We start from the raw sequence: 26,590 nt of genomic DNA on the forward strand, positions 1-26,590 counted from the left end.
GAACATCTAACAGAGTTGCCAAAGCCTTACTAAGCATCATGATGAGCAGACTGTTGTATTATGATAGAAACATCTTCAGACATTGTTACAAAACCAAAAGGAGAAATTAAGGTGTCGTTTTCATTTGTGGCAAAAATGGAATCACAGATGAATAATAATCACTCGTGGTAGACGTCTTTGTCTGAGACTGTAAACCAGTCAGAAAACTACATGTGTTTTTCTGTGTTTTGTTTTCTTAAAGCAGGCAACATAAAGTTAGCATGTTAAAATGTACATCACAGCACAGGTAGACAGTTAACAGGGGGAAGGAGTTTCTGCCTTAAAAAATTGGCAGGAAAACTTACATTTGGATGGAAAACAATATCCGTTGGACAGATGAGACCAAAGTTGACACGCTTGACAATAATGCAGAGAATCCTGATTTTAGAAAACCAAAACCACACACCTCAAACCAGCTGTCAAGCACAGCGGCTGGCTGATGATTGGACCAAAGGAATGTTGAGTGTCATCCAGCTTTCTTTTCAACAACATTTTAAATTGGGTTATTATAACGCTGAATTAGTGTTTTTAGAGAAGTGGGCATAAACTTACTAAACATACCCCACAACAACAAGACAGACTGATAAAGTCAAACAGAAAATTATTATTTTGAGTTTCTAATTCTATTGGGGTTCCAAAAGAGCTTCAATCAATTATGTAGAACTTTTTTGCACAACTGTTGAATAATACTGAGGATACTTACACTTAGTTTTTTTTATGTTGGTTTCTTATGTTCATAGTGCAAAGACCATCAACCTAAGTGGCAATTCTACAAACCTGGAAGCAGTCTGTATTATTGACCTCTGTGTTTGAAAGAGTCTTCCTGCTCCTTGGTTTGTACACAGAAGTTCTCATTCAAGAGTTTGAAAGTAGCATGGAGAACACTGATAAAGGAGAACAGAAGAATGTGGGAGGGAGGAAAGGAAATGACAGGCTTTTAACTTCTAGAAATGAGGCTGTATGACATTAGAAACAGTGTGAGACTGGGAAGCAGCGGGAGGAAGGAAACTGAGAGGTGGTAACTAATAAACACAGAGAGGAACAATGTGAATAAAACAGAATGCAGAACAATCAAAACTGGAGCTAAACACTACTGCTATAAGGAAATGCAAACCAGTGTAAAAGAGCAGATACACAAGAAAAAACAAGCAAACTGAACCCAAAGTATTGAACTGGATACTGATCACCCCGAACAACAATAATCAACAAACGAAGAGGTTGATCTGTGTAAATCAGATGTTCACTTAGAACAGACCTGGGCATTTTAAGGCCCGCGGGCCAGATATGGCCCGTTGGGCATGCCTGTCCGGCCCGCGTCCCCCCAGTCAAAACAAAACACCGTATTTTCGTGTGCATGCGACACAGCTGTCTTTTATTTTGAAACACCGTTTATGAATACGTACGTAAATGCTAACGCACAGCAACAGGTGATGCTAGCAGCCGAATACACGATCCCCACAAAATGTCATCTCACGGTAAAAAAAAGAAAAGTTGATTCCGAATTCTGCATTTTTAACAAGGCATGGACAGCGAAATATTTCTTTATTGAAGTCAAAGGCAAGGCCGTGTGTTTAGTTTGTGGTGCGCAGGTGGCTGCGTTAAAGGAATATAATATCCACCGTCACTATGTGACCAAACAGAAGAGATACAAGAACTTTTCAGAGAAAGAGCACGTCACTGAGTCGTCTGTACTCGTAGCCAAGTTGCAAGCTCAACAAACACTTTTTACAAAACGCCTGGCATCTAGAGGAGCTGCAGTCAAGGCAAGTTTTGTCATATCCCACAAGATTGCTAGGAAGAGCAAACCTTTCTCTGACGGAGAGTATATTAAGCAGTGCTAATATGTCCTGAGAATAAAGACGCTTTTGAGAACATCTCCCTCTCCCGCCGCAAACGTAACGAGAAGGATTGAGGACATCGCGACGAACCTGGTGCTGCAACTGAAAGACAGCGTGAATGATTTTGAGTACCGGTATTTTTCCCTGGCTTTGGATGAGAGCTGTGACATACGGGACACTGCCCAGCTGCTCATCTTCGCGCGGGATCAATGCAGAATTCAGCATCACGGAGGAGCTGGCAGGCATGCGGTCAATGAAAGGGACAACAACAGGGAGTGAGCTCTTAGTAGAGGTAAATGCGTGTCTGGAAAGCTTGGGTCTGAACTGGGACAAACTGGTGGGCCTGACAACAGATGGGTGTCCAAATCTCACAGGAAAAAAAAGTTGGTTTATTAAAGAGAATCCAGGACAAAGATACTTGAAGCTGTCTATTCCTTGTAGTATTTCAGTTTTGGTTCTTACAAGTTTTCAAGTCATTACAGTTTCATTTTGTAATTACATTTTGTAATGAGTTATTTTAATGTTGCCTAAAGTGTTTATTGTGTGTACCTCTTTAAGTTTCTGCTGCATTTAAAGTACTTTGTGGTACTTGTTTTCCCATTCATTTGCATCTGATTGGAGGTACTTTTGTGTTAGTCCTTCAAGTTGCAGCTCTGCAGGTTCGTCAGGCTTTTTCCAACACTTAAAACCATTTATTGCTCATATATGCAGTTGATCAGTTGATTAATATAACACACACCATTTCAATTGTGGAGAGATTAAAAAGTTAAAAATAAATTCACATGTGATATTTTTTTAAACTATTAATTTGATAGTATTAATTCTTACTTCAGCCAAACCACAAATTAATTTTTATTAATATTTACTGAATATTCTTCTTAACAAAAGAATATGATTTAAATATTTTATTACAACAAGAGGTATGAGAAAATGAATAATGAGTCAAGATTAAATTTGAGTCATTGCTGGATCGGCCCTCCAACATATTTCAGATTTTTCATGCGGCCCCCTGAAGAAATTAATTGCCCACCCCTGACTTAGAAGGTCTGGAAGGAAATGACCCTGAAAATGACAAAGTATTAGAAAAGCAATTATTAGAGAAGCACCAATATAAAAGGTTTTAAACAACACTGACATACAATATTCATACAGCTGCCATTGCAGTACTTCATATTAATTACCAGTACTATATACAGTATGTTATATATAAGTCGCTACACTTTGAACAAGGTGTTCATCTGGACAACAGCCTGGACTGGAGACACAACAGTGAAACGTTTGTAAGAAGGAACAGAGCAGACTGGACTTCTTAAGGAAGCTAAGATCTTTCAAGGTTAGAGGCATCTTTAATAACCTTTAATAAGCTATAATCATTTAATTTCCCTTTGGGATCAATAAAATATTCTTGAAATTGAATTGAAAAAGCAACCTCACCACCCACATTGCTTCTCTGCTTCAGTTACACAAAGCAGATCCTGTGCTGCATCACAATCACTGTCACAAGGCTTACTAGATAGCTACTATATATTTTTTAACTTGACTTGCGAAAGTCTATCTTAAATTTGTTATTTAACTATTCTATCTATCCACATACAGCTGTGGAAGAAACAAAGAGTCCACTGCACTGAACCCCATTGAGAACCTCCAGGTTATTCCACCAAATATTGATTTCTGAACTCTTCCTGAGTTAAAACATTAGTATTATTGTTTCTAAATGAATATGAACTTGTTTTATTTGCATTATTTGATGTCTGAATGGGCTGCATCTTTTTTTTGTTATTTTGGCCATTTCTCATGTTCTGCAAATAAATACTATGTTTTTGCTTGGAATTTCAGAGACATGTTGTCAGTAGTTCATAGAATGAAAGAACGACGTTCATTTCACTCAAACATAAGAAGTCAAATCAGAGAAACTGATCATTTTAAGTGGTGTCTTATTTTTTTCCAGAGCTGTAGAGAAAGCACACTTTAAATATGCTAAGCTCAAAAGTTCTCCATAAGTAAACAGAACATGATGAGTCTGATCATATAGTATCTACCATTTGATCAAAGTGTTTCAGGATTGGGCCAAGTGTCCTCTTCTGTGGAAACCAAAATATCTGTTTGAAGAGATTCATGCAAGAAGTGCCACATGCTGATTGATTCTACCCTAAACCCACTGTGAACTAAATCAGTGCTTCAGCTTGGCCTGTCATTGTTGACAATGTCATTTTGAATTTGCTGGATTTAAGAACACCTTGGGTGTTTCGTCGTGACAGCTGCTTCGGCTGAAAGCTCAGCCTGGTTGTCTTTGTCATACGGTGACTTCATGAACGAACCCCTCCCTGTCTTGCCATTCAGTCCGATGCGGTGTTTCATAGTGTGAGGTATGGACTAAAAGATGAGAAAGCGCCGAGCTACTTCTTTATTAGGAGGTGGAGGACACCTGAAGCGCAAGGCTGCCATCACAGCTTTCAGAACATCCATGTGAAGAAGAGCGTTTTGCCTCAGCTGTTAGAGCCTGACAGCAGGTGAGCGGTCTTGTGTCGCCTGTTGCTTCTTGTCTGTCTCTGCTTTGCTGTTCTCTCCCGTCTGTGGTTTCTCAGATGCTTGTGTTGAAGAATTGTTTCTTGAAGCCCGAATCTGATCTGATGACATTGCATGTTTCTAAATCTGATGTCTGTTTTTAAACAACTTGGCATTTCTGCATTTAGCTCGCGTTTCACCTGGGCAACTAAAGGCTTTTATTTTTGGGTTGTCAATTCGAGTTTGATGCGTGATGTTTTCATGGGGATCAGCGGACCCGGACTCCATAGGAAAAAAAAATACAATTGTATTTTTATTTTTGTGCCTTCTTAATAATCCAACATTTTGATTCTTGTCAACTAATTATCTGAAAAGAGCAACGCAACTGCATGCATTCGGCGCTGATTACCATCAGAATAAACACGTTGCCTTTGCACAATTTTAACTTCCACCTGGCTTTAGCCGCAGTTTCTTGGCGATCCTTATTCGGCACAGCTCACCTAGGAGGGTGGCAGCGTCCGATACGAACCATCCACAAACGTGCAGATATTATTTAAATAAGATGTTACAATTTGTGTTTTCTTACGACGAATTGAAGGGAATTTTTTATAAAGCAGTGAACCTAATTTCAAATGCAGTTTACCGTTAGAAGTGTGTCTGTGTAGAGCGAATTTGAAGAAATTAGTCATTTTTTAAATGAAGGGCTGCATGACGTTGTTTGCCAAGCTTCAGTTCCAACTACATTCGATTTGGTGAATAGGAACGCAGTGTCTGGCAGGTGATTGTTCTTATTCTCATCAGTTTACCTCTGATGAAAGCCTCTTTCTGCTCCTTATCACTCAGTCTGTAGTTCTGAGGGAGCGGCCAATGCATCAAATGCATGCGGCAGTTAAAGAGGCATGAAGGCGGCTGTGTCCATGTCAGACTGCAGGTGGATGTTCCAGGAATGTTACCGCTGCATGCTGCTCGGCAAGGAATGAGATTCTTTCACTTGGACCTGGACATTTCATTGAGACGATCACAGCCACAAGGCGGGGACCTGTCTGTTGACGGATGATGTAAACCACTACAATACATCCACTGCCTTTTCGCATTCATGTGTGTGCAGAGAGCATTATGTTTAAGGGTTGCATGTAAGTGCTGTTGGTCTCTTTATGTTTGTTAGAGTGTAATCTTATTTAGCCCAAAAAGGGTCAAATCTGAGACAGCACGTGAAGAAAGGATGGAAATAATTAATCACTTCTGTTCAATCAGAGGATATTTTTATTTTTCAGAAAATAGAAAACAACCATGGAAAATGATGGGTGTACGCAGCATACAAAACCGTTTCATCTATGGTTATATTTTTTCCTACATACCAACTTAAAAACTGCAATGAGAGAAGATGCACTGAATAGAGTTTTGTGTTTATGTTTTTACAGTTAATTTTTTTTAATTACAATTAACCTAGGGGAGATGCAAGATTCCCACAGTACAGGCGTTACTGGAGTAAAATAGCACAGATGGTAGAGACAAATCATGTCTCTACCATCTGATCAAATGGCTTTTGTTTAAAACAAGAGCATCTCCTATTACTCTGTTTCTGCTAAAATATGATGCTGTGAGTCCAGTTATGTTTCATGACAAGGTATTAGATATTGTTATTCTCATATTTATAGATTTATTTTTCTACATCAACTCTAGTTAGTGAGATGCAGTGAGAATAAACTAAAACAAAATATCACATTTCAGCTTTCAGCAGTGATGGAGAAGTAAAGCATGGAATAAACACTAAGTTCATTTAGTAGAAGCGTCTAAATTGGCATTTTAAATACTGATTAAACTGAGTACTATAACTTCCTGCTGTTCTACTCTTTATACATTTATCTGGCTAATTGGTAACCAGAATATTGATCAGTTACCCAGCCTGCACTCTATGTGAAGAGATATTTCTTCACACTTACCTAAAAAAGCAAAGGTCAGTTTCCACACAACGACTTTCTAAAGATCAAGTCTTCTTTCTTGTAAACAAGAAAAATGAGAGCAGTGTTGCCAGATTGGGCGGGTTTCTGCCCTACTGGGCTTTTTTTCAACACATTGGACCTGGACAAACAGCTTTGGGTGGGTTGGTATAATTTGGACTGTTTGTCAAAACATTTGGCAGGTTTTTAGGAAGTGCATATTAGAAAATTCTGTTGTAATTGTTGTGTGGCAGAAATACCCAAAACTTGTGAATTCTTATAAAATGTAAAATTTCTCAGTGAGATTTTTATATGGATTAATTGCAGTCCAATTAATTTCTACAGTTCTTTTGAATATCTAACCTTTAGAGTTTCATATTCTGTCATGTTGGTGTGGACAGAGGACCCAAGTGAAGACAGCCTACAGATGAAAAAAAAACAACTTTTATTGTAGAAAGTAACAAATATAAACAAATATTGAGGACACAGAGGAAAACACCAGAAACAACAGAGATAACTGGGATCACAATGGAAAGATGGAGAAAATAATGGAGGGTAATTCCGCCTCCCCACAAGATGCCGCTCTGGGCGGTTTCTCATGTCGCCAATATCAGAAACCGCCACTGAACACAAGGGATAAACTAAAACAGCAACATCTAAGTAAGTGAACAATAAAGAAATCTGAATGGAAACCAGAGTACAAACAACTGAGGATTATAACACCTCCAAATTGCAAATCACTAAAACCAATTCTACTTGTTGTTTTGTCCCACCCATCCAGGTCTTACACTCAATTTTTAAATCAGTTCTGATTTCTGATTGGATTTAGCGACACTGAAAGGAATGTAACTCAATTTTTAAGTTGCAAAATATCAAAGAAACACACCACAGATGGCAGAAGTTTAATAAAAAAAAAAAGAAATACCGGTAGCTGTTTTTTGTTTTTCTAGGTTTTCTTTCATATATTTATATTTTTGTTCTGAAATATGTGGCAAACAAGCAAAACAATATGGAATATTTAAGAAATCATTTTTTTAACACAGTGTGCCAGAGTTAACTTATTCAACCTTCGTTTGTGGTGAGCATCATAGCAATGTCTTTCACCTAATGAATTTAATTTTGTGTTATTTTAATAACAGGGATATTCCTGCCCTCACATATTTAACAATTGAGCAACCTAAAGACAGATCCCAGTCTTATGTGATCATTTTCATGACCACCACTACAAGGTCGTAGAGGTCACAGTGTATGTGATGCGTCCACCCTGCTCTGTAATTCATGCCACCAAGGCGACGGGGTAAAAACATGCAGCGGTGTACAGAAGCAGAAAGATAATGATTCCTGACTGCCAGCTCCTCCTGTCAGGAGAAATGCAAACATTTTGACTGAAAGCAGTTTTGAGGCAGCAGGTAAAAACATATTTCTTCAGATTCTTTCCATTTCTTTAGTAGCAGGAAGCGGTTGGGTGTACAAGTCCAACTGGTGTTCAGATTTTATTGTCAGCATGGCCATATGTTTTCTCTATATATTTTGTAAATTGTGATTCATAGTTTGAAGTGATTACTGACCTGCTCAGATCAGCTCGGTGGATCATTGAGGCCATGATCTTGTTTCAGCTCATCGTTGGTTTGTCGGCTACTGCTGTGTTTAAATTTCAGAAAACTCAAAGTCGCACGATGAATGATGTAAAAAAGAAAAAGTGAAGTGGTTACAATCTAAACCAAATGTGAAAGGTGATATGCTGTATAATCCTATTATACAGCATATCACCATATTTTATATGGTGATATAGCTGATATGGCTATAAAATATATGGCTATATTTTATAGCCATATTTTTCTCATGGTTGGACATTAAAATATACTAAACCACCTTGTGTTAGGTCAGTTAACATTCTGAAAATGATTCATGATGGTAAAAAACAGAATAATAGGAGAAACCTTTCATTTTTCAAATTTAAGTGTCCATCAATCCATCATTGGGGGTAGACAGTCTATCACAGGGAACACAAAGACACATAGCACAAGCAACCACACACACACACCCACACACACACCCATACATACTCATATCAGTTTAGAGAGACTGGTTCACCTCAGTCTTTTTTTTGGACTGTGGGAGGAAACTGGAGTACTGGAGTACTTTAGTTCATCTAAAGTACTCCACTGGAATATAACATTTTGTTCTATTCCAGCCTTTTTCCAAATAGTATTAAATTTAATTTTTTTTCTTCAAATCTACACACAAAAACCCCACTATGAAAATGTGGAAAAAAGTTTTTGAGTTTTTTGCAAATGTATAGAAAACCAAAGTATCATATCTACATACGTATTCAGAGTCTTTCTTTAGGACTTTGTTGATCTCCTCTGGCAGCTTTAACATCCTCCAGTTCAGCCCTCCCCTCTTCAGGCAGTCTGCTCCGTTCTTCTCCATCAGGTTGGATGGAGACGTCTGTCAGCCATGTTCACCTCTCTGCAGAGATGTCCAATCAGATTCATGTCTGGACTCTGGTTTGACCCCTCCAGGATGTTCACAGATTGGTTCTGAAGATACAGTGGAGCTGGTGTGTTACATATGTCACGGCCAAACATTAGCACTTGGGTAAAATCAGAAACCACACCTCAAGGAAGCAATTGTTTAGCCAAGGGATTGAAATGTGGTTATGTGATAAATTGAGTTGTATCAAAGGCTTTTGCTGCTTTTTCTGAGAATTATTTAATCTGCTAATCTGAGTTCTTTTAACCAGCCTGGTTTGGTAGGAGTCTTTGATGTACTTGGAGAAATTTAGAGATCATAAATAGTTGTAGAATATAATGAGAGGTGGAAAGACAAATTAAGTAATGCCCTGACTTGTACTGGTCAGTATGGTAATACTGAAAATGCAGCTGTGTAAGAAGATACACATTCTTCCCTACGCTGCATAACCTGTACCGGTGGTACACTTGACTCTATATTTAGCAGTGAGTGCTCTACAGTTTGTGAAGTTTATTTTGGACAGGAAACACAGATAACTCAGGAGGCGTTATCAGCGAAGACAACATAAACTGAAACTGTCTCATAAAACCGAGGAGATCGACTTGGATAAACTCCTGGAACACAGCCTTGACTCTTCTTCCTGCAACCATTTACACCTTGAAGCATGTCACTGAAATACTTCACGTTGCTGTCAGAGTGTAATTCAGAAGTGGCAACAATGACTATTCTGTTCATCAGGCAACAATGACATATTCAATATATTCACCACTTGTGTAGTTTGTCCCAAAATTTCTATTAATGGACTGATCACTTCAGGTTCATCCATCCATCCATCTTCTTGGGTATGTGTGTATATATATATATATATATATATATATATATATATATATATATATATATATATATATATATATATATATATATATATATATATATTGATATAGATACAGTATATATAGATATAGATATTTTATATTTATAAAGATGTCTATTTATTGATTTATAAATATATCTACAAATTCATAGAAATCTCTATATATATTAATTTAGATATTATATTTATAAAGAATATATATATATATATATATATATATATATATATATATATATATATATATATATATATATATATATATATATATATATATATATATAGAGAGAGAGAGAGAGAGAGAGAGAGAGAGGCGGGGTTCACCCTGGACAGGTCGCCTGTCTGACGCAGTGCAAAACAGAAAACATACAGGACACACAACCACTCACACACACACTCACACCTAGGGAGAATTTAGAGACCAATTAACCTGACAGTCACGTTTTTGGACTGTGGGAGGAAACCAGAGAACCCACCATGCACAGGGAGAGCATGCAAACTTCATGCAGAAAGACCCCAGGCCGGGAATCGAACCCAGGACCTTCTTGCTGCAAGGCAACAGCTCTACCAACTGCACCACTGTGCAGCCCCTGATAGATAGATATATATGAATATCTGAATGAACTATATGAATTTATAATATCTAAATTCATATATTATATTTATAAAGATATAGATATGTATATTTATCTATATAAATATAATATATAGATTTATCTATATATAGATATAGATATTTTATATTTATATCTATATCTACAAATTCATAGATAACTAGTTTTCAATTTGTTTTCCAATTTGTATAAGTTCAGACTTCTAAAAGTCTCTTTTTGTTCCATGTTTTTTGCATTTCTTTTTCCAAATCTCCCATTAATTATTAAAAGTGGTTTTCTCATTTTCTGTTTAGAATTAGAAATAAAACTCTTCCAATGGATGAACATGAGTACTGATGTTGTTGAACGTGGGGGAAGCCGGAGCACCCGGAGTGAACCCACATCTACACAGGGAGACGTTTCCCACCGTCTCCCTGGCTTTTTAATATTGAAATGTCCAATTAACAACAACTGTAGCTCTTTTTCCAAATCCCACCAATCACCCAACCCACACCCGGCCCCTCCAGTCTTTTAAATCTGATAATCTGGAGACATAAAGTGCTGTCTACGCTGGATGGCCTTTACTTCTGTCTTTAAACTGGCGCAGACAGGATGGAGTCAAAGCCTTTTTGAATCGCCTCCACAGTGAAATCTTTGTCTTGGGGCTCTCTTCTTCTTCAGAGACTTTGTTCTGTTCATCTGACTCTTCAGCTGGTTGAGTCTCTGATTGCTGAGAGGATCTTCATTTACAGTAACCTTTGTCTGTGGAGGCGATGTTCTCAGTTTTTCTGTAAGACCTACAGGATCCTTACCTGCTACATCTTTTGAAAGTATGACTGGTTTTATCTCTATTTGCTGTAAAGCTGTCTGTGGGATCTCTGGTGCTGTTTCTACATCAGGTTTTGGTGTCTCCGTGTTTTGGACCAAGTTTTGATCAGTCACTATTGGGTTTAAATTGTTTTCCATTTCAGATTTCACTGCTGTCTTTCTCTTTTTCTTACATTTTGATTTGGTCAATGGTCTTTTCTCAACCTGCTGATCCCCAATTGGTTGTTTTTCAGGGACCATTTCATCTTCAGTCGCCAGCTGCAGTTTATCAATCACTGTTTTATTTTTATGAACCTCAATAATGATGGTGGCTCTCTGATCCTTGACTATTTCCAGCATTGAAACTTCTTCTTGTTCCTTGTTTTTTACAGAAACGTTCTCTTTGTTGACTGTTTCCAATTCACAGGCAGCTTTCATCGCTGCCTTTCTCTGGTTCTTGCGTTTAGATTTTTTGGTTGCTTTTCTCTCGTCTCGTTGGTCCTCACCTTGCTGTGTTGTGCAAATCGTTTCTTCTTCTGTCGCCTGATGAAGTTTACCGATGATCGTTTCATTTGAGTATATCTCATTTTTAGCTCTCTGATCACCAACTGGTTCTGGTACTGGAATGCCTTGATGTTCTCTGTTCGCCTCTGAAACCGTTTCATTACTCAGAGTCTCCAATTCAGAGGCAGCTTTCTTTGCTGACTCTCTCCTCTTCTTACCTGCTGATCTCTTCAATAACTTGGTCTGCCCATCCTGATGCCCATCCTGTTGTGTTTCAGACGATTGTTCTTGGAGCAGTAAAGGGAGCTCAGTTTGTGTCGAGATTGTTTGATAAACTGGTTTTAACAGGCAACTGGATTCCAACACATCTACCTCAGTTTGAGTTGAAACTGTTCCACAGACTGGTTTCCAGTGACTTCTGGTTTCCAGCTCATCCATCTCTGTTTGAGTTGAAACGGTTTGAAGGACTGGTTTCAACTGGGAGCTGGTTTCTGGTTCCTCCATCTCCGTTTGCGTTGAAATCGTTTTAAAGACTGGTTTTAACTGGGAGCTGGTTTCTGGTTTCTCCATCTCCGTTTGCGTTGAAATCGTTTTAAAGACTGGTTTTAACTGGGAGCTGGTTTCTGGTTTCTCCATCTCCGTTTGCGTTGAAACGGTTTTAAGGACTGGTTTTAAATGGGAACTGGTTTTTGGTTCCTCCATCTCTGTTTGAGTTGAAACTGATTGATAACTGACTGGTTTCTGTTTTAGGTTTTCCTGTGAATCAGAAACTGTTGGTTTCCTGCTTTGTTGTCTCTCTGAGAGGACTTTCGTTAGCAGATCTTTCTGCTGTTTTAGTTTCGCACTCAGTTTTTTATTTGTATCAAACATTTCATCAAGCTGATTCATTAAATATTTCCTAAATTTGATGTATTCCAGTTCAGTCTCCATAAATTTAGCAGCACATGTACACTTTGGTTGAGTTGCTGTCAAGGAAGCTTTCTCATTACTTTTTTGTGCCGCCATTGAAACATTTTCCATTTCAATATTCTCAGCAATAAAAGTTATATCTACATGAGGTTCTGACTTGGGCAGCGTTTTCCAAAACATCTTATTTCCCCTGCTGGGCGAAGCTGCCTGAAGACTTTTGCTTTCCAGCAGAGGTCCATTATTAATGTCAGTGTTCTCAGTAAAAAACTTTTCAGTGTCAGACTTAAGGGGCTGTTCCTTCTCTGTTGTCTCCTGAGGTACGGAGATCAATTCTTGTTTGGTATCCAGTGAAGTTTCTTCCGTTCCAGTAATCTCAGAGGAAATCCTTTGATCAACAGGGGCGTGTGTCTCCAACCAGACACTGAATGGTATTTTCTTCTTCTTATTGTGCCTGGTCCTTGGTGGATGTTCCTCAGACATGGAGGGCTGTTCCTTCTCTACTATTTCTATTTTCTCCTGCCCTCCAACGGTGGACTCTTCTCCGCTGACCAGGGATTCGTTCTGCTTCTCAATGTTTCCAGCAGAAATCTCTTGGTCAGCTGGGGCGTGTTCCTCTGTCCAGGTTTTAGTCGGTACCAGGTTCTCCTCAATAGGCTCACTGTCATGTGTTGGTCTGTCCCCTTTATGATCGACTACCTCCAGAGGTTGGGTGATCGATCCATTTTCCATCACAGATGAAACCTCCTGCTGTTCGATATTTTCAACAGAAGTTTTCATCTCTTGCTGCTCCAACCAGACAGCAAAAGGCACCTTCTTCCTCTTGCGCTTGGGTCGGTTGGGTAGCTGCAATTCTCTTTCAATGATGTCGAATTCAGTCTCCTCGACCTTAGGCTGGTTGGTCTCCATCATAAGCTTTGCTTCTTTTAGGTTCTAAGTTAAAATCAAATCTCTAGAATCTCGGTTAAGATTTCACTGTAAGGTTGATGTAAATCACCAAAGGAAATTTGCACCAAACAAAGCTGTAAATCTGTAAACTGCTAAAGATATTCTGTATGTATCAATAAGGCTTCTAAAGGCTGTGATGAAAGTTGATGATGTGAGAAGCTTATATAATGGCTGGTGATGTCAGAATTCTGCCTTTGGAGTCACGTTGTGATGTCACAGTGTGACGTCACAGTGTCGTTTGATATTCAGTCTGATGTTTTTTTTTTTTTTTATTAACAGGATGGATGCGCGCACCACCTGACTGCAGAAAGAGTCAGTGGGCTTTTAAACTGTCACTGGTTGCCATAGTTACCAGTGATGTGCGGTCAGGGGACGCAAGTGAGCCAGTACTTTGGAGTAATTATTTTTTATTTAGCTTAACCAATTATGATTAATTTTTTCTTCAAAACTGCAGAAGTTTCGCATTTTCCCATTCAAATGCTCGGAAGCGAAGTGAGGCAGCAGCAGCTGAGCCTCACCTGGGATTAATCAACCTCTCGCTACCTGCCATTCTATGAGAGCATGCTCCTCCTGTCTGTACGTCACCAATAAAATGGTTAAAAACATTTCATATCTGAACTGATTTTTCATAATTTAGCTTATGTATATAATGTACAGTGTTTTTCTGTCGCCATCTGTCTGTGTAACGTGTTTCTTGTGCTGAGAAGCGATCAGAAACGGCAGAGAACAGATTCGAGGTTAGGCAGGCAGTTCTCTTGCCTCATGGCAGGGGGCGCTCATCATCCCAGGTATTGTGACTCCACAACTGCAGAGTAAGAGACAGTAACATAGCCATGGAGCTAGCCATGGAGCTAGCCATGGAGCTAGCCATGGAGCTAGCCATGGAGCTAGCCATGGAGCTAGCCATGGAGCTAGCCATGGAGCTAGCCATGGAGCTAGCCATGGAGCTAGCCATGGAGCTAGCCATGGAGCTAGCCATGGAGCTAGCCATGGAGCTAGCCATGGAGCTAGCCATGGAGCTAGCCATGGAGCTAGCCATGGAGCTAGCCATGGAGCTAGCCATGGAGCTAGCCATGGAGCTAGCCATACAGTAAAGTGCAGCAATATATTTATAGTTTTCTCCTCTTACCACAGCAATAGCTTGTTAACAAAATAAGCATTAAGCCTAAAAACATACCACTGTCACAAACTGAATGTTGTGAAACCCCCATATATTCGCGTAATATTATTGTTAGTAGTATTTTATATTTTATTTGTATTGGATTTTGTTTAGTAATTTAATACACCAGCAAATCAAATTTTAATTTAGGGTTTTCTTTTCCTACCAGAAACCGAAAGTAGGTGGCTTGTGAAGGTTTTGTCTTTTTGGACCCAACTCTTTTGGTTCTGCCACAATCTTAAATCAATCCATACCTCCTAGAAAATTAAGGATTTCCAGTTAGTTTCCATAATCCATACTCTACTCATCATCCACTGTAAAAGAATGGAGTTTTGACTCCAGTGAAAATAACTACCTGCAGGAGCAGAAAGTTGATCAGGAGCCATAATCTATCATGTTTCAAAAATGCCCCACACATGGATCAGAACGCTAATAAATGGAAAGAAATAATAAATGATTCAAAGGTGAGATTTGAGCATCTTTATAATTCACAAAAGCACTTAACGGCAATGTAAGCTGATGTGCAGTGGTTTATGTACTTAGGTAGGAAGAATTAAAAAGGCAGCATGGCACTGCATGGAGATGATGGGACAAATGAACCAGCATGTATTATGGTTTTAATGAGATCAGATGGATGGACATCTGATCTCAGTGATGGTCAGTGATGGTCAGTGATTGTATTTAAGAACCAAGAACTCACTAAATCCTTCCGCAGAATTAAAGCGGGTTTTCAGATGAGTGGTGGAGCATCTTTTAGTTCAGAAATCCAGTTTTATTCTACAAAACCTTAACAGACTGTCTTGGAGGACTAAGAACCTATAAAATATGACCAGATATGATCTTACATGGGTAACAGAATCACCAACCTGTTTCTTTGAAAGCAGGGAGTTTTATGAATCTACTTAGCAATAGCTTAAGAAGAGATGAAACTGGTCAGATTCTTCAGCTCATCTTGTTCCAGTCTCAACACCTCCATCATGTTTTAAATGTCCATTGATTTTTATCTATACAGCACTTTGTCACAGCTGCTGTTGTTTTTATTGCGCTTTATAAATAAAGTAGCAGCAGTAGTTGTATGGGTACAGAGATGCTGCTGTAATACAAAGCAAAGCCTAAAGGATTGCTTGCAACTCCATCAGGACCAGAAGCTGTGGGAACCCCGGGTGTTACTCTCTGTACCCTGGATGATCAGAACTGCTTTGGCGGACTGAAGGAAGCATGACCTCCAGCACCACCAGAGCTGTACTGAGGAAGCATCACATATAATTCACATTTTATTCTTCACCATGCCGGTTTCTCTGGGTAGGCGTTTGACAAAAGGAGGTTGATATTGTGTTTGATGAATTTCTGTGTTGCTTGGTTCATAGATATGGATAATTATCCCACCAAACTGTCAACCTGATTTAATTTGAGATGAATTGGAATGTAGATTATGCTCAGAGTACATTATGACGTCTTGGTGACCATTTTTCAAACATTTGCAGCAAAGATTATGCAATTGCAAAAAGCTGAATTCATTTCTTGGACTTTTTGTACATCTTTACCAGGGGTGTTGACAAAGTTGCCTAGATCTGCATTTTATTTCTTTGCCTTTTGACACAGAGAAACTTTTTCTGGTAATGTCGCAAGTTTTAGTTTTATCTGACATGAGTGAATTAAAGTTTAGGAGCTCAGACCCCAGCAGAAGATGTAGGTGCTGCGAAATGTGAGGTAGGCATTTCACGCCTATGACATACGCGTGAAATGCCTACATGACGAGGGTGGAGGAGGGGTGGAGATGGGTTGAAGCTCAATGGGAGCAGATGGAGCCATGGATGGAAGTCTTTATAAATGGAGGTTGGCTCAATGATTGGCTATGATGAGGTGAGGCCTGATGCTGATTGGCTGCAGCTGAGGTGTGTGACGCAGTGATTGGACCATGCGGGTGAGACTGAAGAGTCTTCCAGAATGAATTTATGCCTAGGCTTCATATCAGGAAGTGATTTTATGAGTCAGTGTACAGATGGTCTCAACTGACATGTTTAGGCCGTCCTTCTGTTTGTTAAACATAAAGCTAATTTAGCTGAGTTAGTACATATTAAGTGCTGTGTGTCTGGAAGGAGTTGGTTAGTAGCACTATTAATTTATGTTGCACCAGAACTTTGAGTCAAAAACCAGACTGCTGAGCTTTAGTCCAAGCAGTAAAAAACTCGGAACTGAGCTTCATTCTGCATGATTACATAAGTACACAATCAGCTGTAAGAGAGCATCTTACATGTGAGTGTTATTAATGTTAGACTTTCCCTTAAGTTAACTTACAGTATTACAGTATTTATCCCACATTTAATGTAAATGATAGACCTTATTAGCGCTGAACTGTCTGGGAGGAAGTTTATTATAAAGCAGCAGGTTTGTACCAAAACAAAAACAGATGGTCATTTTACCAGCAAAAACATTCAAGAACGTTTTGATGGTTTTCCCTGAGGATCCCTCACAACTCCAACAGGCCAGTTACGTTTCTAATGAGCATTTGAACACAGCTCCAGAAAAACATTTCAGAACCTTAATTTTGGGTTTAGTTCCAATGTCTTATGCTTATTTTCTTTTTATTCCCACATGTATTATTTTGTACATTTTGATTGGAACATTTTGTGTTTTTGCCATGCCAGCTCTGAATAATGAGGGACTCTCACTGAAAGACGCACAATCAATTAAAAGAAGAAGGATTCTTATCCAAGTCAAGACACCTTGTCAAGTTGGAGTGGATGAATTAATAAAATTTTTAAGTCATTTTGTTCTCCATCACTCAGTTTTGTCACTGGGTGATATTTGTTGTCCAGTCACTGTCCCAAGTGGCTCATGGTGACTTTTACAAAGAGTGACACAAATATCAACCTTCAGTCTTCATAAAGCTTGAAGGAAAAACTGAATGCATTACTAAAGAGAACACATCTGAATGGTTCTGACTGGACAAGGAGGGACTGCAGCAGCAACAGTCCTGCTCTAAAATGCATTCTTCAGAAAAATCTGCTCTTAGTTTTGATTTATTTATTTCTGTATTTATTTACATTTTAGCAACTTGAGCCAGTTTGGAAAGTTTGCAAAATATCCTCTTGCAACTCTGAAGTCTTCAGTTTGTTTTTTTGAAAGCTTAGACTCTAATCTCTAGGTTTTCAATTTCACTTCAGTATATTAACCTGAACTATGTAAGAGGGCACAGTTCTATATTTTTGTTTTAATTTATTATTTTTTTTACATATCTTGTGTTGTGGAGATAGTTTTACTTACCTCAGTGTAATAGTACTTTCTCTATACCCAGCTTAATAACTGTGCAGTCAAACAGCAAATTATGAACACCCATACTCAGGACTACACAAACGTAAATACTCTAATAACCAAAATATATTCATTATTATTTCCTTTCCAACATATTTATTTATTGGAAATAACCAAGATTCGTCACACATTTGAGAGGTAACCTGTTCAGTCAAGAAAACATTCCCATCAGAGCACTGAGCCTTGGATCACATCTGTGTCCACTACAGGTCACAGCTCAGGTCTCAGACTCTATTATCATCTTAAAAGTGATGGGTGAAAATAGATTATAACTCAATACTTATGATACTCCATCAAAACAACAAACAGCAAAACAGTCTCTGTGGTAGACTGATTCTTTGTCTCTATTCTAACTTCTTGTTAGCTGGGTTTCCATCTCCATGATTAAAGTCCATTCATTTTGCTTCTGAATGCTAAGCACATTAGCATTCATGAGCTCACAATTACTGCATTGTACATTTTAGTTAGAAATAATAGCATTCAATCATTTTATACTCCTAGGGCAAAAGGGTTTAAACTTGAGAGAAGGTTTTCTCTGTTTGCCTGTTTGCTGTCACACTGCCCACGCTTCCTGTATAGACGGTGTAGAAGGAAAAGTGACAGTTCTCATTTCTTTCTTTTGTTTTGCCAGAAAGCAGCAGCACATTCAACATATTTCTGTCTGCTCTCAAAAAGTATAGAAAAAGTTAAAAGTATTTTTTTGTTTACAGCAACAGGAAGACTCTGCTGTTCCATATGACACATCATCATCGTCACCATATGGATTTATGGCAATTTTGTTTTATAGGAATATGTTTCCAAAGACTGTTCTTCTGTCAGAAACTGGTGATTTAAGACCATCGATCTCCTGGGCAGAGTTAAAGATTGTAACACAATATATGGAGCTATTAAAAGAAAACATTTAATCTCTGTTAATAAAGGACAGCATTAAAGATAATTATCCAGCATATCATGTTCCTCTAATACAAATGTTTTAGCATTTTTTTCAGCTGTCCATTATCCTCGGCTGATCTTGTTTGAATTGGAAGGCAAACATATGTTTTAGATTTAGTGTGGTTTGCTTCACTATTTCATGGTAAACCAATTCACTGAACCAATGGTAAACATTAACTGAAGATTTTCTGTCTTTGGCTGTTTTTTTTCCTTCCTATTGAAATGGTGACAGAAAAATCTGAAAGTCATATGTCATCTAGACAGATTACAATTCACACAGCTGACTACTAGGTGCAGGCATTTACAAATTTATGCATAGAGAGCATCATGTAGCTCAGTAAATCAATCAATCATTCAATCAAAAAAAAAAAAAAAAAAGCACCCATCAGAATATTATTTAAGACCTGAACTCTGAGCACAGCGAGATGCTGACGGAAGGACTTGGGGAATCAGGACGCCTCTCATTTAGAAAGTCTTGTAGAACTGTGATTGCTTCACCGGGAGAAATGTTCCCTGATTCCAAAACTTTGGCTGAAGTGGTGCTTCTAATTCCAGTCTCTAGTGTGGCAGCAGAGCCCAGATTCAACCTCCAGATCATGATCGAAACAGCCTTAAGAAAAGTCCAAAACCTCACAACCTAGTCCTCTGCAGCAAGTCCCAAGTCAGGAGGAAGCTGTGAGAATGTGTAGTCAGACTGCAATAGGTCAGTTGTTCATATTTAAGTGCAATCATTTCATTTTGTTGTTTATATGTAGTCATTGGGTCCATAGTCAGAGGATTTTGTCACAGTGGAAAAAAAGTTTCATGTATTCATTTGCTTTATGTGTGATGAGACAATATGGATTCTTTGTTGAGCTTGTTTGGACTGAATATTAATGAAACCAACTGAAGCTTAAATGCAGTTGTTTATGGTATTATTATCATTATGAACGTTGTTGGGTAAAAACAGATTATGACTGAATATTTTTAACCCATCAATCAAAAAAAGGTTGACTTTCTTGTTGACAGACGACAAAAACGTCAACCTCTGTCCCTGATTTTGTCTTGTGCTCGTCCCAGGCTCTGATGTTTCTCTGTCTTCCAATCAGTGGATTGTGTTGTGTGACGTCAGTGACTCCGCCCTAACCACAATGTTGTAGGTCCATTCTCCTATGGACCTACAGCTGAACGGGTCCAGGAATGTTACGATGTGGGCTGGCAGAATGCGTCTATTTTACAATAAAAACAGACAAAGCAGCATAGTTCACTGCACCAGCCTGTTCCATACTGCTCAGTGGAAACAAGGCTTCTGTGAAGATTTAACTCAGTGCTTTCTAACAAATAGTTTTATTATTGTAGTTCTTAAGTAAGACCGGTATTGATTTAGGACTTCTGCTTCCACAATGTTTTACAGCAGTAGATCTCAGTAACAGGTGACTGAGATCTACAGATGCAGCAAGAACAATCATGTGAGCTGCTTTAACCCTACAGACGACATTGATTTGCTGTTGAAAAAATCATTTCCCCCCGCAGGATCAAGAATGTCAATTATAATCAGAGATATCTAAGTGTTAGCCACACTGTAAGCTCTGTAGCGTTTCCTACCTTCCTCTGTAACAGAGCTGGAAGGCAGTGGCATGCTCCCGTCAACCGACAGGCAATTCATGCTAATGGCTTCAAATTCCCTTTGGCACCACTGTTTTTAGTAACACAGTGTGTGTGGCGGTAATACTGCCAGCATGTATTCCATGGACTGCCACAGTTTAACTCTGAGTGGTGGTCAGCAGTTTTTAAATTTTTCACCACCCAAACTCACTGAAATGAAAATAGACAGGCGGAAATCTGCAGTAGGTGTGCGGTACCAGGTACGGTTCCCCATGGTGCTTCCAGGAGGGCAAAAGGCCCCTGGGCTGACCCAGCAACTGCAGGAGGGATTGGATCTCACAGCTGGGCTGGAGGGAGCAGCCATCCTTCTGCAAGTCCAACAGACAAAGACTTGGGCTCTCATCCAATATCTCAAACATTAAAATCAACAGTAGTTTGATAAAAGATGGAGGGTTTATTTTCATCATACTCTATAATGTCTTGGACTTATGGTATGTAACATTTTATCAGACAGGCTTTGTTAAAAATCAGCTAACGTCTGGATTGTCTCTGTCCTTAATAAGAATGATGCTAAAGTCAAATGTATGCTCCTTTTTCCTCCATTCCACAGATATAACACATTTGACAGAGAAGTAGAGAAGTAATGATTAGAGCAATTATTCATTTAGTTTAAAAAGTTTACTGTCCTCGGACAGATCTATGAATCTCCTTGGTACATAGAGATTTTTCTCATACCTTGTTGTTGAATCTTCCCTTTAGAATACTATAAACATAAATATCTATTTAAATATTACATATTTTATAATTTAAAAATTCTGTTTAAAAGAAGCGCAAATTAATTATACTAGGTAATGACCTTCACTGACCATGCTCGTTATGTGTTTTTGATGTCTTTGAATCAAAGCTGTTCTCATATGAACTGACTATTTGTTACATTGTAAAAATGAACTTAGGGGGTTATCAGATTAACAAAAGATTATCATGTACTTTTAACTAAATAATTTTATGTTTCAAACAAAAACGTGATTCAATCATGTTGGATAAACTAGAAATTCAACAACTTCACATTTATGAAATTTAATCATGTTGAGATAACAGGATTCATTATAGTCAGACTGATATAGTGCTGAAGCCGAGTGAGACAGGTCTATTTTTGATGAGGGAAAACCATTGTAGCATGATATATACCCTTTAAGAGTTTTGTTTGATTTCATCAGGGGATAATAATATGATTTGACTCATTGTGTAAGAGGAACACCAGTGTTATTTCTAAATATGATAGGATGAATTGTATTTCTGCTATATACAGCGTATTGAATTACTAATATAGTGTCTGATAACATATTATAGCTTAAGGCCTTGGGATTATTTCTAAGACAGAGCTTTGAGCAGAGTGACCAAAAAGATATGAATGCATAAAGATAGTTGAAGCCACAAGCTGCTGCACGAAAAGTGTTTGCCTGCAGATAAAACTGTGCTATAGATAGCTGCAGTTGTATGTTTAGAGGTAAACAAGCCAAATATGGGAAGCTGTGTGTGCACTGTTTGCACTCCTATTTGGAGTGTACTTACTGTTGAGAGTTAGAAATTTATTTCATAATTTGACTTTCGGGATGGGTGCACAGATCTATGATGGCCTTGTTTGTAATAAATTCTCCTTTATTTGTGTAAGACCGTTTAAAAAGAGTCTTCTCTAGAAAGTTCTCACATAGGCACAAAGACAAGATTTATGCAGTCTACACTTGGATCAGTTTAAATGTATTCAACTTATCTTTGACCATTTTCTCTTTTGACAGAGCAAACAGCTGCCCAGTGTTCATCTTCCAGAAGCTGTTGACACCGGATGCAGATAATTGGACAAAGAAAAGAACAATAACAAACGTGTAACTGGTATGTCAGGTTTTATTTGTTTTCACTCAACATTAATGTACATAAAACATATCAATGTTTGATGCATTAAAAACATTGGTTGTTTTTTTATGCACAAAAACAATTTTAGAAATATAATTTCTGAAAATTATATTTCTAAAATTGTTTAATATATACTAATATCCATTAGTATGTTTTCTAAAACAAACATACTAATAGTAGGTTGCCACACCCACCCTGTGGTAATCTGAGAGATATGCTTTCTACAAAGTGACTCATAATCTTGCAGTAAATCTCAACAAAGTAAGCAAAAATTAATTCACATTCAGCAAAGAGCAGAGGTGGCCTTCACACTTCCAACCTGTAATAGGTCAGCTGACCACCCTCAGGAATTCACTTGCAGTTTTCACCATAGAACAACAACTCACTGTGTTGGTTCATGACAGCTGCAGCACATGGAAGTGGACAGGGCAGACCCCTACAACCACTGAAGACAGTGATGTTTTCTACATGAAACCTTACCAGACTCCAGACAGGAGAAGCAGTAGTGAGAATCAACCTTCTTCATGGAGGTACCTATCACTGCTTAAATTAGAATACTTACTGACAGAAATACATTTCATAATCTGCATATAATTCAGCATGAATGAGGAAAAGAGAAAAAGGAAAATTGTAATATTTAAAAGGGAGCCAGGATTGTTTTTGTCTTTAAGGTTTATTTATTAAGCTGTAAATATAGACAGCCTTTATACTTGATAGAAAATTTTCTCCTTCTGTCGACTCCATATGGCAGAAATGTTGTGAAAACCTGAACACTGAGCTCCTGTTGTAGTTATCTGTTGGCAGAGGAGCAACACTGAAGTCCAACAATAGGTAGACAATCAGGAAAAAATGACACAGGGTGGTCTGTTTACTGCAGAGACCTCCCAGACCCACATCAAGCTGCTCGTCCAGCTGCTGCACTGCTATAAGGAAAAAAAGCTGCTCTACAGAGACACTGTCTCTATTCAATGTATAAAACCCACATGGTGCATACAGACCATTCACTATTATAGCACAATAATCCTTTAGAGTGATCTCAACTTGATATTAATTAGGACAAGTCATAACACCAGATAGGAAGAACAACAGGTTTGACCCACAGCTGCTGCAGATCCACCTCTTTCTATCATCTAGTGGTCATGTGACCCAGCGATGTTTCAACAGTGCATCAGTTTACAGAGTTCCCACCAGGATGACGGTAGCCTGGCTATTGCTTTCCTGGGCAATTCTACTCCATTCAAATCTCACTTTATAGACAGTCTGGGCTTTCTCCCATTTACTTGGATTCCCTTTGGTAGAATTTCTACCGAGCCAATCAGTGAACAGAAGGAGAAATTGTGAACAATGATGTCGATTTTCTGCTCTGTTTCAGAATAGTAGTCTGCCTGTAGTTTCAGCAATGGCAGGGGAGGAAGTGAAGGAAGCCGTTCAGTCTGCGCTTCCAAATATTAAATCAACATTAACAGCCGTCTCGTTCAGATCAGCACTTCTCTCTTCACAGTGGAAGATGGTTGTTTACAGCGCAGGCAAGTTCTGCTAAGCTTCATAGCATTGAGGCTAAGCATTAGTGATTATGTAAATTGTAAAACTTAACAGATCCCACACCTCCAGAAACCAATTGTTTCTCAATAGCTGAGGGTCCAGACTCTCAGGATGAAGCACACACTGAAAAAAATGACTCTTTGGATGAACAAAAAAAAATTCATGGAAAGGATTTCCACCTGATTACTTTGCTTTAATTCTGCACCATGTAATTCTGTTACTCCTATTGAAAGCAAATGAATCGCCTTGAAGCCGTACGGAAGTCCTTCTCCATGGCCTCTCCAAACACCTCCCACGCCCGAGTTCTTGCCTCAGCAACCACCCGAGCCGCACGCCGCTTCGCCTGCCGGTACCCATCATCTGCTTCCGGAGTCCCACAGGCTAAAAAGGCCCGATAGGACTCCTTCTTCAGCCTGACGGCATCCCTCACCAAAGGTGTCCACCAATGGGTTCGAGGGTTGCCGCCACGACAGGCACCGACGACCTTGCGGCCACAGCTCAGATGAGCCGGATCGATAATGGAGGCATGGATCACGGTCCACTCAGACTCCATGTCCCCCACCTCCCCCAGGACGTGTTCGAAGTTCTGCCGGAGATGGGAGTTAAAGCTCCGTCTCACAGGGGATTCCGCCAGATGTTCCCAGCAGACCCTCACAACACGTTTGGGCCTGCCAGGTCTGACTGGCATCCTCCCCCACCAGCGGAGCCAACTCACCACCAGGTAGTGGTCAGTGGACGGCTCCGCACCTCTCTTCACCCGAGTGTCCAAGACATACAGCCGCAGATTCGATGAAACAATGACAAAGTCAATCGTCGAACTGCGGTCTAGGGTGTCCTGGTGCCAAGTGCACATATGGACACAGAAGTCCGACAACAGAACACCACTTGAGTTCAGATCGGGGGGGCCGTCCCTCCCAACCACGCCCCTTCAGCCCTCACTGTCATTGCCCACGTGAGCGTTGAAGTCCCCCAGCAGAACAAGGGAGTCCCCAGGTGGAGCACTCTCCAGTACCCCCTCTAGGGACTCCAAAAAGGGTGGGTAATCTGAGCTGTCGTTTGGCCCGTAAGCACAAACGACAGTCAGGACCCGTCCCCCCACCCGTAGGCGGAGGGAGGCTACCCTCTCGTTCACCGGGGTAAACCCCAACGTACAGGCACCGAGATGGGGAGCAACAAGTATGCCCACTCCTGCCCGACGCCTCTCACCTTGGGAAACTATGGAAGTATGTCCAGCCCCTCTCAAGGAGACTGGTTCCAGAACCAGAGCCAGGCGTCGAGGTGAGACCGACTATTTCGAGCCGGAACCTCTCGACCTCACACACTAGCTCCAGCTCTTTCCCCACCAGAGAGGTGACATTCCACAACCGAGGATCGGACCGCCAGGGCCCCCTCCCTCGGCCGCCACCCATCACACAATGCATCTGACCCCTTTGGCCCCTCTCACGGGTGGTGGGCCCATGGGCGGGGGGCCTGCTCTGCATTCAGTCAGAACCAGTAAAAGGAATAACAATGGATAAAATGTCTCAACTGACTGTCTGTTCTTGTCATTCCAGATCCCAACACAACATAATGAAACCAGTTCATCCACCAGTATCTGTTGCGAGTGGAGTGTGAGGTCCAGCAGCCACTATGCCATGTGTGTAAAGGACCAGTGGTGGTGTTGTGGCCCCAGGCGGGATGCTACTGGAAGCCGGTCAGTATGACTCTGCTGGACTTGTGGCTGTCGCGCTCCATCCCCATGTGCCTGCTCCTCCAGAGCCTTGTCCTCATGGCCCTGTGCTTCCCCTCGGCCAGCATGTGTCCAAAGGGCTGCAGCTGTCTACGCGATCCCCATCTCCACGGTCTGAACGTCACCTGCAGTCAGTCCCGCCTCAAAGAGATTCCCCCCAACCTCCCAGTCGACACTGTCCTCCTGAGACTGGACCACAATCAAATAGGTGCTGTGCCTGACCAAGCCTTCCGTGGACTCCGGCTTTTGAGGGAGCTGAATCTCTCTTATAATGCAGTGGAATCTTTAGGGGAAGGTTCCTTTAGTGGCATCGAGGGGACATTACAGGTGCTGGACCTTTCCCACAACCGCATCACTAGCGTTCACAGGGATGCTTTTGCTCGACTGAAGGCCCGCATCATTGTAGATGACAATCCCTGGCACTGCGACTGTGCCCTCCAGCAGGCCATTGGAGGAATGGCTCACAACCACGAGGCCGCAGCCAGGGTCCTCTGCAGGAGCTCCGAACTTCTCGATCAGGAGGGTCGACCTTTCCTGGCAGTTGACACTGACCTGTGTAACCTGGCAAAAAGGACCACAGACTATGCCATGCTGGTCACCATGTTTGGTTGGTTTGCAATGGTTATATCATATGTGGTGTATTATGTTCGTCAAAACCAGGAGGACGCCCGGCGCCACCTGGAGTACCTCAAGTCTCTCCCCAGTAAGCCCAAGAAACCTGATGATGCTGATGACATCAGTACTGTAGTCTGACAGCAGCATCAAAATGGCTCTTCATCACAGACTCAATGAAATGTTTACGCATCAGGACCCACATTTATAGTGTTTACTACTTCAAACTACAGTCTCTGTGAGCATCAGAAGGGTTTGTACTTTTGAACTTTTCTCGTGTGTCTTTAGCAGGCTGAGTTTATGTTCAAAGTGAAATCAGGCAAGAATTGAATCAATACCCACACTATAACATTTTGAAAAATATAATCTCAGGTTGAAA

General features: G+C 40.0%; 2 protein-coding genes across 3 annotated transcripts; one reads left to right on the top strand and one right to left on the bottom strand.

Annotated features, from left to right (window-relative positions):
- Positions 1–4,094: 4,094 nt before the first annotated feature.
- On the top strand, positions 4,095–26,590 carry lrrc3b (leucine rich repeat containing 3B). Its single transcript, XM_044138476.1, has 3 exons — positions 4,095–4,387; positions 22,214–22,307; positions 25,424–26,590. Exon 3 carries the CDS (start codon positions 25,570–25,572, stop codon positions 26,350–26,352), a length of 783 nt encoding a protein of 260 aa, XP_043994411.1. The 5' UTR covers positions 4,095–4,387; positions 22,214–22,307; positions 25,424–25,569; the 3' UTR covers positions 26,353–26,590.
- Positions 7,320–13,871, bottom strand: LOC122843612 (protein P200-like). 2 transcript variants are annotated; one of them, XM_044138474.1, is made up of 4 exons: positions 11,074–13,871; positions 8,651–8,865; positions 7,891–7,984; positions 7,320–7,680 (listed from the first exon to the last, which is right to left on the bottom strand). In XM_044138474.1, exons 1-2 carry the CDS (start codon positions 13,388–13,390, stop codon positions 8,777–8,779), a joined length of 2,406 nt encoding a protein of 801 aa, XP_043994409.1. In that variant the 5' UTR covers positions 13,391–13,871; the 3' UTR covers positions 7,320–7,680; positions 7,891–7,984; positions 8,651–8,776. The 2 variants fall into 2 exon arrangements, with proteins under 2 accessions (XP_043994409.1, XP_043994408.1); XM_044138473.1 differs by having other exon boundaries at positions 7,891–8,865.

The sequence above is a fragment of the Gambusia affinis genome, linkage group LG14 (assembly GCF_019740435.1).
Source record: "Gambusia affinis linkage group LG14, SWU_Gaff_1.0, whole genome shotgun sequence".
Taxonomy (NCBI): domain Eukaryota; kingdom Metazoa; phylum Chordata; class Actinopteri; order Cyprinodontiformes; family Poeciliidae; genus Gambusia; species Gambusia affinis.

Excerpts from the sequence above, each read along its gene's own strand:
- LOC122843612 (XM_044138474.1), bottom strand. The coding sequence starts at position 13,390 with ATGATGGAGACCAACCAGCCTAAGGTCGAGGAGACTGAATTCGACATC. Across the intron at positions 8,866-11,073 it reads ACTTTCAAAAGATGTAGCAG|AACCAATCTGTGAACATCCT; the intron begins GTAAGGATCCTG and ends CTGTATCTTCAG.
- lrrc3b (XM_044138476.1), top strand. The coding sequence starts at position 25,570 with ATGACTCTGCTGGACTTGTGGCTGTCGCGCTCCATCCCCATGTGCCTG.